The 15,177-nt window shown below is 46.2% G+C and overlaps 1 protein-coding gene across 8 annotated transcripts in view; it reads right to left on the reverse strand.

Annotated features, from left to right (window-relative positions):
* The window catches only part of LOC118365961 (scm-like with four MBT domains protein 2), a 74,948-nt gene that overhangs the window by 9,457 nt on the left and 50,314 nt on the right, over window positions 1-15,177 (reverse strand). For all 8 annotated transcript variants that reach the window (XM_052492107.1, XM_052492109.1, XM_052492106.1 and 5 more), the window contains 5 exons: window positions 9,878-9,966; window positions 5,343-5,586; window positions 3,373-3,470; window positions 2,295-2,396; window positions 162-392 (listed from right to left, as the gene is read on the reverse strand). In XM_052492107.1, coding sequence (XP_052348067.1) covers window positions 162-392; window positions 2,295-2,396; window positions 3,373-3,470; window positions 5,343-5,586; window positions 9,878-9,966 — 764 coding nt within the window. The remainder of the gene's footprint in view (window positions 1-161; window positions 393-2,294; window positions 2,397-3,372; window positions 3,471-5,342; window positions 5,587-9,877; window positions 9,967-15,177) is intronic.

The following is a 15,177-nucleotide window of genomic DNA, read 5'->3' on the forward strand; positions in this document are numbered from 1 at the left end:
GAAGGATGAGGACATTGGGGAGAAGAGGCATGGAGAGAGGGAAGGAGAGAGGGAAGGAGAGAGAAGGATGAGGACATTGGGAAGAAGAGGCATGGAGAGAGGGAAGGAGAGAGAAGGATGAGGCGAGGAATTGAAGGAGGAAGGAAGAGAAAGTATCTTACGTCAGGGAAGCATGCGTCGGGGGCGGCCTCAGTCCAACTCTGTTTCAGGTAGTCCGCCCAATCAAAGTCCTGGCTCTGGTAGCCCCTGGGCCGCTCTAGACCAATCCCGTTCTTCAGACACCACTGGACGGGGAGGATGCCCGGCGACTCAGAATGGCACACCAGGGACAGGGGTGTGGCCTCTGGAGTGAGGTCATCCACTGTGACCTGGAAGTAGTGCTCATTGTAGACCTACAGAGAGACAGAATGATGGGTGCGATATTACCATGGCTGCATTAACACATAGAAACACTTAAGGGTATGACTAGGTTTGATACTGTTTGGTGGGGTGGTGGGGTATGATACTGTTTGGTGGGGGTGTGATACTGTTTGGTGGGGGTGTGATACTGTTTGGTGGGGTATGATACTGTTTGGTGGGGTGGTGGGGTGTGATACTGTTTGGTGGGGTGTGGTACTGTTTGGTGGGGTGTGATACTGTTTGGTGGGGTGTGATACTGTTTGGTGGGGTATGATACTGTTTGGTGGGGTGGTGGGGTGTGATACTGTTTGGTGGGGTGTGGTACTGTTTGGTGGGGTGTGATACTGTTTGGTGGGGTGTGATACTGTTTGGTTGGGTGTGATACTGTTTGGTGAGGTTTGATACTGTTTGGTGGGGTGTGATACTGTTTAGTGGGGTGTGATACTGTTTGGTTGGGTGTGATACTGTTTGGTTGGGTGTGATACTGTTTGGTGGGGTGTGATACTGTTTGGTGGGGTGTGATACTGTTTGGTGGGGTGTGATACTGTTTGGTGGGGTGTGATACTGTTTGGTGGGGTGTGATACTGTTTGGTGGGGTGTGATACTGTTTGGTGGGGTGTGATACTGTTTGGTTGGGTGTGATACTGTTTGGTGGGGTGTGATACTGTTTGGTGGGGTGTGATACTGTTTGGTGGGGTGTGATACTGTTTGGTGGGGTGTGATACTGTTTGGTGGGGTGTGATACTGTTTGGTGAGGTGTGATACTGTTTGGTGGGGTGTGATACTGTTTGGTGGGGTGTGATACTGTTTGGTGGGGTGTGATACTGTTTGGTGGGGTGTGATACTGTTTGGTGGGGTGTGATACTGTTTGGTGGGGTGTGATACTGTTTGGTGGGGTGTGATACTGTTTGGTTGGGTGTGATACTGTTTGGTGGGGTGTGATACTGTTTGGTGGGGTGTGATACTGTTTGGTGGGGTGTGATACTGTTTGGTGAGGTTTGATACTGTTTGGTGGGGTGTGATACAGTTTGGTGGGGTTTGATACAGTTTGGTGGGGTTTGATACTGTTTGGTGGGGTGTGATACTGTTTGGTGGGGTGTGATACTGTTTGGTGGGGTGTGATACTGTTTGGTGGGGTGTGATACTGTTTGGTGAGGTTTGATACTGTTTGGTTGGGTGTGATACTGTTTGGTGGGGTGTGATACTGTTTGGTGGGGTGTGATACTGTTTGGTGGGGTGTGATACTGTTTGGTGGGGTGTGATACTGTTTGGTGGGGTGTGATACTGTTTGGTGGGGTGTGATACTGTTTGGTGGGGTGTGATACTGTTTGGTGGGGTGTGATACTGTTTGGTGGGGTGTGATACTGTTTGGTGGGGTGTGATACTGTTTGGTGGGGTGTGATACTGTTTGGTGGGGTGTGATACTGTTTGGTGGGGTGTGATACTGTTTGGTGGGGTGTGATACTGTTTGGTGGGGTGTGATACTGTTTAGTGGGGTGTGATACTGTTTGGTGGGGTGTGATACTGTTTGGTGGGGTGTGATACTGTTTAGTGGGGTGTGATACTGTTTGGTGGGGTGTGATACTGTTTGGTGGGGTGTGATACTGTTTGGTGGGGTGTGATACTGTTTGGTGGGGTGTGATACTGTTTGGTGGGGTGTGATACTGTTTGGTGGGGTGTGATACTGTTTGGTGGGGTGTGATACTGTTTGGTGGGGTGTGATACTGTTTGGTGGGGTGTGATACTGTTTGGTGAGGTGTGATACTGTTTGGTGGGGTGTGATACTGTTTGGTGGGGTGTGATACTGTTTGGTGGGGTGTGATACTGTTTGGTGGGGTGTGATACTGTTTGGTGGGGTGTGATACTGTTTGATAGAGTTGGTCAGGTAGGCCCACCTGTGTGACAGATACAGGGCAGATGTGGAACGGTTCTGACGGCGACACCATCTCCAGCTTCATCCCCGTCCTGAAGGAGTGTTTGGTCAGGTCTGCATGGTCCTGAAACCACCGGGTCACCGCGGCAAACAGGCTTTGTTAACAAACACTAAGCAGTGGGACGAGGCTATACAATTAAAATGTTATTACTTTGATATTACTGACTCGTTTGCTCAACCGCACAAATATGCTCGGAGTTAGAACAAATAATAGCTATGTGAGTCTGACTAATTGTCTGTGACAGGTGTGTTTGACCTATAGGGACAGATAGAGCTGGCTAGCGTGGCCCTTTGAAACGCACTGACACCGAGGCCATCAGACAGGTCCCGTCAGATCACTGTCGTCTGTACGACAGGTACACACCCAGACTTAGGGGCGTGGGAAAGGCAGCAGCTTATCACCACACACACACACACACCATAAACCCACACACAATAAATGCACCCACAGACAGGCAGGAGCGGAGGTGTCGGAGCTACGTAACGTAATCAATTTACGTTGACATTTGAGTGATTTAGCAGACACTCTTGTCTGGAGTGACTTGGTGCATCCATCTGAAGATAGCTTGGTGAGACAACCACATACCACAATCGTAGCAAGTACATTTTCCCTCGACAAAGTAGCTATTCACAAAGTCAGTGCTTTTGTTTACCGAGGGATTTTATACATGATACTCTTTAGTATCATACATTTTTTTGTTCTTGATTTTTTTCCGAGAAGATTGGCGAATTCTTGACATTAGTGGGAAGCTTGTCCTACCATTGGGTATCCAGGACAGAGAAGAGTGGGTGGAGTGGAATCTTATGACATGATTCTGTTAAATGACTGATCGGAACTTGACTACATTAATTAAGTGAGTATTTGATTTGTATTTGATTCGTGTAACAGTTAAACCATCTGCCCCACATGGCCTGATAAGCACACGCAGTAAGAATGGTCACGGGAACTGACAAACCTGCACAAGAGTACACATTAAGATGGTTGTGTGTAGAAGCACTTCCTGTGTCACAGGGCTACTTCCTGTGTGGCTGACCCTCACCTTAAACACCTCCAGGGGCAGTGGGTTCTGCTGGGCCTCGCTCCGCGCCGCCTCCAGGGCCTCCTGCCACTCGAGGGTGCTCTTCAGGCCACGCAACTCTGAGACGAGCGAGAGAGACGACAGTCAGAATATGACTGAAACTCAGCATCAAATGAAAGACCTTACAAATCTCTCTCAACTGTTTATTTAAAGGGAAATATTCAGCAATGTCTCACAAAACTAGCTTTAACTTCCTTCAAACTGCATGCAGACATAAACATGGTGCCCATGGGATGATCTGACTGGGTTAGTAGAGAGGGCTTCATCCCCAACATCTCACACTATCCCTTTAAGCAACATTCTCCCAGTGTTTTCCAAATGTTTTTAAGTTGTTTATTAAAAAAAAAAAAATCAGATGTCATTTAAATGAATACATCTTACAACCCTCCCCTTCTCTACAAACTGGCTCACCTGGAACTACAGCTGAGACTGGAGACAATCATGTGGATTTCTATCGATCATTTGGAGAGGAGATTTGTAAAGTTTTGTGGAGTTGTACATTTTCCATGTTATAACAGTGGACCAGTGTATGTATGTCTGAAGGAACATGTTTCTATGTGTCATTGCAAGTGTGAGTGTGTTGCTATGATTGTGACATTGTGTGTGTTATGTTCTGTGGAAAGGTGTTTTTTGACAAAGGCATCAGATCTGTAGAAGTTGAAACTGAAAGATCTACATCTTGAATATGAACTGAAGCCAGCATGTTGAGTCATTCAGAGAGAGACACATAGAAAGAGGCAGGGACACAGAGACAGACACAGAGACAGACACATACAGAGAGAGACAAAGAGACACAGAGAGAGACAAAGACACAGAGAGGTGACAGCGACACAGAGAGAGAGAGAGACACGGAGAGAGACACAGACACAGAGATGAACAGAGAGAGAGACAGAGAGAGACAGCGACACAGAGTGAGAGAGAGAGAGAGAGAGAGAGAGAGAGAGAGAGACACAGACACAGAGATGAACAGAGAGAGAGACAGAAAGAGACAGAGAGATACACAGAGAGAGACAGAAGGACACAGAGAGAGACAGAGAGACACAGACAGACACAGAGAGAGAGACACAGAGAGAGAGAAAGAGAGAGACACAAGGAGTAGAGAGAGACACAAGGAGACAGAGAGACACACAAGGAGACAGAGAGAGACACAAGGAGACAGAGAGAGACACAGGGAGCCAGAGAGAGACACAGGGAGCCAGAGAGAGACACAGGGAGCCAGAGAGAGAGAGAGAAGGAGACAGAGAGACAGAGAGACACAGAGAGACACAGAGAGAGAGACATGGAGACAGAGACAGACAGAGAGAGACAGAAATAGAGAGACAGAAACAGAGAGACAGAAAGACAGATACACAGACAGACAGAGACACAGAAAGACGGCAGACAGACAGAGACAGAAACAGAGAGAGACAGAGAGATGGAGAGAGACACAAAGAGAGACAAAGAGACACAGAGAGAGACAGAGACACAGAGAGAGAGACAGAGAGTGAGAGAGAGAGACAGACAGAGGGACAGACAGAGACAGAGAGAGTGAAAGATAGAGACAGACAGAGAGACAGACAGAGAGACAGAGAGAGTGAAAGATAGAGACAGACAGAGAGACTTGATAAGGTGGTTTATGATATTGAACAGAGAGAAGGGAAACTCCCAGCTGCTCTGAACGGTGTAAAACAGTCATAAAAACATTGACACACGATAGATGATTATGTGTGGGTGTAACATTGATCCTCACGACATCAAGGTTACCATTCGATCCTAATCCATGGCTCTCATTGGATATGATTCATAACTAATCCGTAATAATCCGTAAATCCAATAGAGTTGGAGAGTCCTTGAAAGTTGCAGGTTTTTGTTTCACCCCACCACTAAAACTACCACTACCGCAGCTGAATGTGACCCAGAGCCCCTCCCTTCATGTAGCTATGACCCGTTACCTGCTGGGGGCTCCAGTGACAGGCGGTTCTCCTGAGCCCAGCCCAGTGGGCGGAGCCTCACATCGAGGTAGAACAGCCAGGTGTCGTGGGCGTCGTCTTGGAGACCTACATGGCGTAGCCGGAGCCTCCCACCAATGTTCTGGGCGACGCGGGCAGCCCAGTAGAGGTAGGGGTCAGTGAGGTCCCGTACCTCCATCACCGAACCCTCCACAATCAGATCCACTGTGTTCTTCCCCCTCAGAGCCTGAAGAGAAGGATGGGAAGAGGGAGAGGAAGAGGAGAGAGATGGAGAGGGAGGAGAAAAGGGAATTGATGGAAAGTATTCAAATCTGTGTGTACCATGCCTTCAGAAACCCCTTGACTTCATCTACATTTTATTGTGTTGTAGCCTGAATGTAAAATGGATGGTGTCCCCCAGGGCTCAGTTCTAGGCCCTCCCTCTTCTCTCTATACACCAAGTCACTGGGCTCTGAAATATCCTCACATGGTCTCTCTTATCACTGCTATGCAGATGACACTCAGCTACTTTTCTCCTTCCCCTCTTCTGACACTCAGATGGCAACACGCATCTCTGCGTGCCTGGCAGATATCTTAGCTTGGATGTCGGCCCAACACCTCAAGCTCAACAAGACGGAGCTGCTCTTCCTACCGGGAAAGGCCTGCCGGTTGAAAGACGTCTCCATCACGGTTCACAACTCCACAGTGTCGCACTCCCAGAGTGCAAAGAACCTTGCCATGACCCTGGACAATACCCTGTCGTTCTCTGCAAACATCAAAACAATGACCCGCTCCTGCAGGTTCATGCTCTACAACATCCGTAGAGTACGACCCTACCACACGCAGGGAGCTGTGCAGGTCCTAATCCAGGCACTTGTCATCTCCCGTCTGGATAACTGCAACTTCCCAAGCTCTCCCATGTCACCCCGTTCCTTCACACACTCCACAGGCTTCAGGTCGAAGCTAGCGTCGACTATGGTGGTTACCTACGGAGCAGCAAGAGGAACTACCCCTCCCTACCTTCAGGCTATGCTCAAATCCTACACCCCAACCCGAGCACTCTGTTCTGCCACCTCTGGTCTCTTGGCAGTCCCACCCATACGGGAGGGTAGCTCCCACTCAGCCCAGTCCAAGCTCTTCCAGAGCCAGCATCCCCCTAAATTTAGGACAGCAGAATCCCTGCCCATATCCAAAAGCACCTGAAAGCCTACCTCTTCAAAGGGCATGTTAATCGGCTTCATCAATAAGTGCATCGATGACGTCATTCCCACATTGACTGTACATACATATCCCAACCAGAAACCATGGATTACATGGATAACCATGGATTACGGCATCTCGAGCTAAAGGCTAGAGATGCCGCTTTCAAGGAGTGGAAGACTAATCCGGACGCTTATAAGAAATCGACGCTATGCCCTCAGATGAACCATCAAACAAGCAAAGCGTCAATATAGGATTAAGATTGAATCCTACTATACCGGCTCTGACGCTCATTGGATGTGGCAGGGCTTGAAAACTATTATGGACTACAAAGGGAAACCCGGACATGAGCTGCCCAGTGACGCTAGCCTGCCGGATGAGCTAAATGCCTTTTGTGCTCACTTCGAGGCAAGCAACACTGAAGCATGCACGAGAGCACCATCTGTTCTGGATGACTGTGTGATAATGCTCTCGGTAGCCGATGTGAACAAAACCTTTAAACAGATCAACATTCACAAAGCCGCTGGGCCAGATGGATTACCAGGACGTGTACTCAAAGCATGCGCAGACCAACTGTCAAATGTTTTCACTGACATTTTCAACCTCTCCCTGACCGAGTCTGTAATACCTACATGTTTCAAGCAGACCACCATAGTCCCTGTGCCCAAGGAAGCGAAGGTAACCTGCCTAACCTACCGCCCCGTGGCACTCACATCGGTAGCCATGAACTGCTTTGAAAGGCTGGTCATGGTTAACATCAACAGCATCCTCCCAGACACCCTATACCCACTCCAATTCGCAGATCCACAGATGACGCAATCTCAGTCGCACTCCACTATCTCACCTGAACAAAGGGAACACCAATGTGAGAATGATGTTCATTGACACCAGCTCAGCATTCAACACCAGTGCCACGAAGCTCATCACTAAGCTATGGACTCTGGGACTAAACCCCCCCTCTGCAACTGGATCCTGGACTTCCTGATGGGCCGCCCCCAGGTGGTAAGGGTAGGTAATGACACATCCGCCACGCTGATCCTCAACACTGAGGCCACTGGTGCGTTCTCAGTCCCCTCATGTAGTCCCTGTTCACTCATGACTGCACGGCCAGGCACGACTCCAACACCATCATTAAGTTTGCTGATGACACAACAATGGTAGGCTTGATCACCGACAACGACGAGACGGCCTATAGGGAGGATCTCAGAGAGCTGGCAAGGTGGTGCCAGGACAACAACCTCTCCCTCAATGTGAGCAAGACTAATAAGCTGATCGTGGATTACAGGAAAAGGCGAGCCGAACAGGCCCCCATTAACATCGACAAGACTGTAGTGGAGCAGGTCGAGAGTTTCAAGTTCCTTGGTGTCCACATCACCAACAAACTATCATGGTCCAAACATAGACAGTCGTGAAGAGAGCACGACAAAACCTTTTCCCCTTCAGGAGACTGAAAAGATTTGGCATGGTTCCCAGATCCTCAAAAGGTTCTACAGCTGCACCATCGAGAGCATCCTGACCGGTTGCATCACCGCCTGCTCGGGATCTGACCGTAAGTCATTACAGAGGGTAGTGCGAACGGCCCAGTATATCACTGGGGCCAAACTTCCTGCCATCCAGGACCTATTTAATAGGCGGTGTCAGAGGAAAGCCCATAATTGTCAGAGACTCTAGTCACAGCTTCTACCCCCAAGCCATAAGACTGCTGAACACTTCATAAAATCGCCACCGGACAATTTACATTGACCCCCCCTCCCTTTTGTACACTGCTGCTACTCGCTGTTTATTATCTGTACACTTCAACCCACCTACATGTACAGATTACCTCAACTAGTACCCCTGCACACTAACTTGGTACCGGTGCCCCCTGTATATAGCCTCGTTATTCTTATTGTGTTACTGTTCTTATTGTGTTATTATTACTTTTTACTTTAGTCTACTTGGAAAATATTTTCTTAACTCTTCTTGAACTGCACTGTAGGTTAAGGGCTTGTAAGTAAGCACTTCACGGTAAAGTCTACACTGTAGGTTAAGGGCTTGTAAGTAAGCACTTCACGGTAAAGTCTACACTGTAGGTTAAGGGCTTGTAAGTAAGCACTTCACGGTAAAGTCTACACTGTAGGTTAAGGGCTTGTAAGTAAGCACTTCACGGTAAAGTCTACACTGTAGGTTAAGGGCTTGTAAGTAAGCACTTCACGGTAAAGTCTACACTGTAGGTTAAGGGCTTGTAAGTAAGCACTTCACGGTAAAGTCTACACTGTAGGTTAAGGGCTTGTAAGTAAGCACTTCACGGTAAAGTCTACACTGTAGGTTAAGGGCTTGTAAGTAAGCACTTCACGGTAAAGTCTACACTGTAGGTTAAGGGCTTGTAAGTAAGCACTTCACGGTAAAGTCTACACTGTAGGTTAAGGGCTTGTAAGTAAGCACTTCACGGTAAAGTCTACACTGTAGGTTAAGGGCTTGTAAGTAAGCACTTCACCGTAAAATCTACACTTGTTGTATTCGACGCATGTGGCAAAAAGTTTGGTTTGATTTTAAAAATGGCCCATCTTTTTAGGATAAAAATAAATGGAACAGAGCTAAGCACAGGCCAAATCCTAGAGGAAAACCTGGTTCAGTCTGCTTTCCCACAGACACTGGAGACAAACTCACCTTTCAGCAGGACAAAAACCTAAAACACTAGGTCAAATATACACAGGAGTTGCTTACCAAGACGGCATTGAATGTTCCTGAGTTGCCTAGTTACAGTTTTGTCTTAAATCTGCTTGAAAATCTATGGCAAGACTTGAAAGTGGCTGTCTAGCAATGATCAACAACCAACTTGACAGAGCTTGAAGAATTTTGAAAAGAATAATGTGCAAATTTGGTCAAATCCAGGTGTGCAAAGAGATTTACCCAGAAAGACTCAGTGGTAATCGCTGCCAAAGGTGATTCTAACATGTATTGACTCGTGTGAATACTGATGTGAATGAGATATTTCTGTATTTCATTTTCAATACATTTGCTAACATTTCTGAAATCGTATTTTCCCTTAGTCATTGTGGGGGTATCGTGTGTAGATGGTTGAGAACAAATACAAATGTAATCCATTTTTGAATTCAGGCTGTAAGGCAACACAAAACGGAATAAGTCAAGAGGTGTTAATTCTTTGACGGCACGGAACTGGTATTATCTGGGGTGAAACTTCAGCTTGACATACAGAGCTCAACAGATCAGCTAAAGCTCTAAATGTGTTGATGGTTAATACACGGGTGTCACCTACGCATACACAGTCTCATTATCTCTCTCCCTCGTTCTCTCCGTCTCATTCTCCGTCACACTCCCACCGAGACAGTACTCACCCCTTCCAGTAGGTTTGCTGGTGCGGTCCGTGAGCCAGTCAAGTCCTGGATGAGAAAATCTGTCCAGTCACTGTACTTCTCCTTGATGGCTACGAGACAGAACAGAGGGAGAGATAGACGGTCAAAAATACTGTACTGAGCAAGCGAAACCATACATGACAATGCATTTACATATATTTGCACCAGGCTAAGCAGTGAAGAACAGTGGAAAACAGTTAGATACAGAGCACTACAGTATAGAGCAGTCCACATACGCAGGTGTTTAGAGAGATACAATGGGAGCATGGTAGAAAAAGGCAGGCATGAATGAACACACACACACGTATCACCCTTTCCAGAACCATTTAAAACAGTTAGTTCCTGCTCATTTGCATAGGACATGTTTGTTTACTCCACTTTCTGTTTCCCACAGTGCAACAGTAGTGATGTTTAATTCATGGTGCATTGTGGGTCTTGTTTTTACTTTGACTCCACGCTGACTAGTGACTTCCCAAAGACAGGCAGAAACTGCTTCTCCGATAGAAATCTCCAAACACACTTGTAGGCGATGTCATGGTGACACTGGCTAGCTAAGATCACGCATAGAAACACTCCATCAGGTTTAACAGTCGTCTCGCACCGAACTGAGCATGTGCGGGCCATCAAATCAAAAGACACTCCTTTGATATAAAGTTGATATTGACACAAATGTTCAATGTTTCAGTTTGCCACTTTCACACGGTAATATGTTCAACTACTTAAGAAATTGTCTCGAATCGAGGTTTGTGCCTTTAGATTTCAAGAAAATGAACAACTAAGGCGGGGGTGTCAAACTCAAACAGCGCAAGGGTCATACTGAAAACAATACAGTTGGTATGGAAGCGGGCCAAAATTAATTGACAATCCAAGTCATTACGCAGGTGTTTGACACACAATTTTTCAATTCTCCCATTGACTTATCAAACCCCAAAAACCGGCCTGGTCTGCTTGGTCGGTTTCGCAATTGTTTCCGGAAGTTTTGTGATGTTTAGAAGCTCTGTGGTTTAGAAACTCTGTGGTTCTAGTAAGTCACACACACACACACACCTCACTCAAAACTAGAGTAATCTATTTTTAAGTGATGAGTTCTCCACCCCTCTCCAAAGACATCTAATGCTCTAGGTTTACAGTCACCAATTGGACACAAAGATTCTGAGAATATCTGACTAATCGGGGAAAGGTGACACGAGTCACAGTAGAACGACTAGTGGCCAGTAGCCCAGATCATGGAGTATTACGCCGCTAGATGTTAATAAGCCACGCCACATTTAGAAAACAAATAGAATCATTCATTCCTATGGGAGAGAACAGAGGTATTTTTCCCTCATTTTATATTCTCTCATTGGCATATTCATCTGAAGCCAGATTTAGAGAGGTATTTTTCCCTCATTTTATATTCTCTCATTGGCATATTCTTCTGAAGCCAGATTTAGAGAAACAGTCAATTCATTTTCCTACAAACAAATCACTGTCTCGGGACATGACCGATCCTTTTTCCATACATGGTGCAAATAATGTCCTTCTGCCCCAGTGCATCTCTCCGCACCACCCCTGGTTAATAATAGTGTTTTTTCACACACACACACACACACACACACACACACACACACACACACACACACACACACACACACACACACACACACACACACACACACACACACACACACACACACACACACACACACACACACACACACACGCACACACACACACGCACACACCTCCTGTTGATCTCTGGTGTGCAGAAATAGATCAACTATTTTTACAGATCCTGCTAGATTAGTCATCAAGCCATTTAGAATAGGCCACAGTGCAGAATGCAGGCTGCTGCTTCGGGATCTGAACTTCTGCCCATCCCCCTCTCTCTCTCCCTCTCTTTTCTACCTCCTCGGCCCCCTCCGGTCCAGAATGTAGTTACAGTACTAGTTTGCATGTAAATTATATATTTTTTCCTTTGTCTTGCCCATCCTCCAGGCGATAGACACGGAGGCAAATTCTGACTTCCACGAAACAATAACTGCATAATTTACTTAGAAAAGGGGAGAGGGGGTTCTCTTCAATCTCTCCTCTCCTCTCCTCTCCTCTCCTCTCCTCTCCTCTCCTCTCCTCTCCTCTCCTCTCCTCTCCTCTCCTCTCCTCTCCTCTGCTACACTGGGAGACATCCAAACAAATATCCAACACACCAAAAAAATATCTAATTTGCATATCCAACAACAAGCCATTGTGTAAACAGACAGTGAAGGCTAATTCAAAAGCGTATTTAAGATAATCAAAGCGATTACTAAAAGAACAAGTCTGGCCTGTATCATGGCAGGGAGGGATGTTTTCATCTGTGATCACAGCAGTACAGCAGATTCTAATCAGGGCTAATGGGACCAAATTAGACGATTTATTCTCAGTCTCACACAGTGAATAATATCTAGTGAGTAGTATTACAGTGGCATAGTAAATACAATACCTATCTACCAAGTCTTCTGAGGGTCTTGTAAGACTGAATTAATAGTATAACCACAGACCCTAGATCAGGATTTAATATATACCAGTAACAATCTAGTAATCTACTGCTAGTAAATACCCCATTGTTTAACCAGGTGGGTTGGCGACAACAAACTACCTTTTAGAAAAATGATCAAAATACTCTAAGTAGAAAGACAAAAATCAACAGCAGAGATACAGGTGAATGTTATTTATAGTCAGAACTGTAGCTCAATAGTCACTGAATGACAGCCAACAGGATAGACAGACACCTCTGTTGTGATAGGCTAAATCACGTGTAGGCGTTTTACGACGAGGGAGACGCGCTAGCTAGTTAACGTAAAGCCATGTTGATGAGAAGTCAGGAGTGAATAAGAGACCGCCATGGAATATGAATGAACTCAGATGTGTTTACAGTAAGTGCGGTGAATTTACTTCCCCAGGACGTAAGGGGTTAAGAGTGTGTGTGAGAAGTGTGTGTAGGTAGGGGGGTTGTAAATGGCAGCAATAATGACATGCATGGCTAAACTTAATATCACCTGGGCTAGGTAGAGAACAAGACTGGCCCACACTAAATACATCCAGCACTAGTTACATAATCATTATGAAAAGGAACACAAGCAAATGAGATTGGAGATGGGACTACACCCATCCACACACCAAGGAAATACAAAGCGGTTGTAAATCAAGTGGTGGAGATGGGGAGGATGGGTCATTTGGGGAGGATGGGTCATTTGGGTATCAAATCAGTCCTGGCCTGCTCTTTCTGACTGCCTAGTCTTAGTTGGCTTGTCTTTGACCAGGTTGATGTGTGTGTAGTCCTTCCTGCCAACTAAGGATTCATTCCTGCACTATTAAGGACAGAGGCAGGTCAAGAGAGTGTTCACGCACACGCGCACGCACACACGCACACACACACACACAGAGAGAGAGAGAGAGCTGTGAAGTAGGCCTGAGCCCCAGCTCAGCGCCTCCTCTCTAGCAGGTTCTGGCAGGAAGGAGTGAGTGTGGTGAATGCATTATGCAAATGACCTCGGTGGGGTTCTGAGAGCAGCGCTGTTATCACATGACTAAACTTTTGATTCCTTCAAAGCTCCTGACACACACAAACGTTGTGCGAATTTTGAAAAAATGTCAAGCGTAATAATATTTTGTTGGAACCACTCCTCTGTTTATAATCTATGCATAGTTACTTTAATTCTACCTACATGTACATATTACTTCAATTAGCTCGACTAATGTGCCCCCCGCACATTGACTCTGTACCGGTACCCCCTGTATATAGCCACGCTATTGTTATTTTTTTACTGCTGCTCTTTAACTATTTGTTACTTTGATTTTTTACTTATCTATGTTTTACTTAACACTTATTTTTATTAAAACTGCATTGTTGGTTAAGGGCTTGTAAGTATTTCACTATAAGGTCTATCTATACCTGTTGTATTCGGAGCATGTGACAAATCAAATTCGATTTGATATGAAACAAGACAGGCTGAAGCCCCACCCTGTCACTCAACAAGGAGGCAGCACACGGACAGTTTCTCCACGCTGTGACTGTTTCCTTCAGCATGTCACTCAACAGGGAGGCAGCACACGGACAGTTTCTCCACGCTGTGACTGTTTCCTTCAGCATGTCACTCAACAGGGAGGCAGCACACGGACAGTTTCTCCACGCTGTGACTGTTTCCTTCAGCATGTCACTCAACAGATTGTTCCAAAACAACAACGATGCCGCTTTCCACATAGCTTCTAAATATGAATCCCCATGTCGTTTTCTCTATTGTCGTAATAGTTTGTGAATCTTGCTCTTTGCAAAACGCCAGTTAGTCTGAAGGAAACTCATCGCTAATGTTACCTTTACTTAGAATGCACTAGCTAGGGCAAAGCAAACACATGGTGAAACATGAGGTGAAGGAGGAGGATGAATGGCACGACAACAAGACTCAGGATCTCGTCACGGTATCTCTGTGCATTCAAATTGCCATAATGCCATCGATAAAATGTCCGCAGCTTCTGCCTTGCTATACCATAATACTATATACCATAATACTATATACCACAACCATACCACCCCCATGGTGCACTGTGTTCACAACGTTGACATCAGCAAACCCCTCGCCGAGTTGAAACCAGTGGCCATCAAAGGTGAGCATTTGCCGACTGAAGTAGGTTACGACACCAAACTGCAGTCAGGTCAATACCCTGGTGTGGAGGACGAGCACGCAGATTAGCTTCCCGAGACAGTTTCTGACCGTTTGTGCAGAAATTCTTTGGTTGCTGGTCTTTGGGTGGCTGGTCTTAGACAATCCGACAGGTGAAGAAGCCGGATGGGGAGGTCCTGGGCTGGCATGGTCACACGTGGTCTGCGGTTGTGAGACCGGTTGGACGCGCTGCCAATTTCTGCAAAATGACGTTGGAGTCGGCTTATAGTAGAGAAATGAACATTAGATTCTCTGGCAACAGCTCTGGTGGAAATTCTTGCAATCAGCATGCCAATTGCACACTCCCTCAACTTGAGACATCTGTGACATTGTGTTGTGTGCACATTTAAGAGTGGTGCTTCTACCTTTAAGTTAGGCACACCAGTGCTACCAATTAAAAATATAAAATGTAGAGACACACACACACACACACACACACACACACACACACACACACACACACGTAATTCTGGTGAATTCTGAGAATGTGTTGTAGAATGTGCCGAGCAGGCAGAGTGTCAGCCGTGTCTAGACAAGCTAAGATCCTAGGCTGAGACACCTGCTGTCTAGTGGAAGACTGTCAGAGAGTTTAATTCTGGTAAT

This window comes from Oncorhynchus keta, chromosome 33 (assembly GCF_023373465.1).
Source record: "Oncorhynchus keta strain PuntledgeMale-10-30-2019 chromosome 33, Oket_V2, whole genome shotgun sequence".
Taxonomy (NCBI): domain Eukaryota; kingdom Metazoa; phylum Chordata; class Actinopteri; order Salmoniformes; family Salmonidae; genus Oncorhynchus; species Oncorhynchus keta.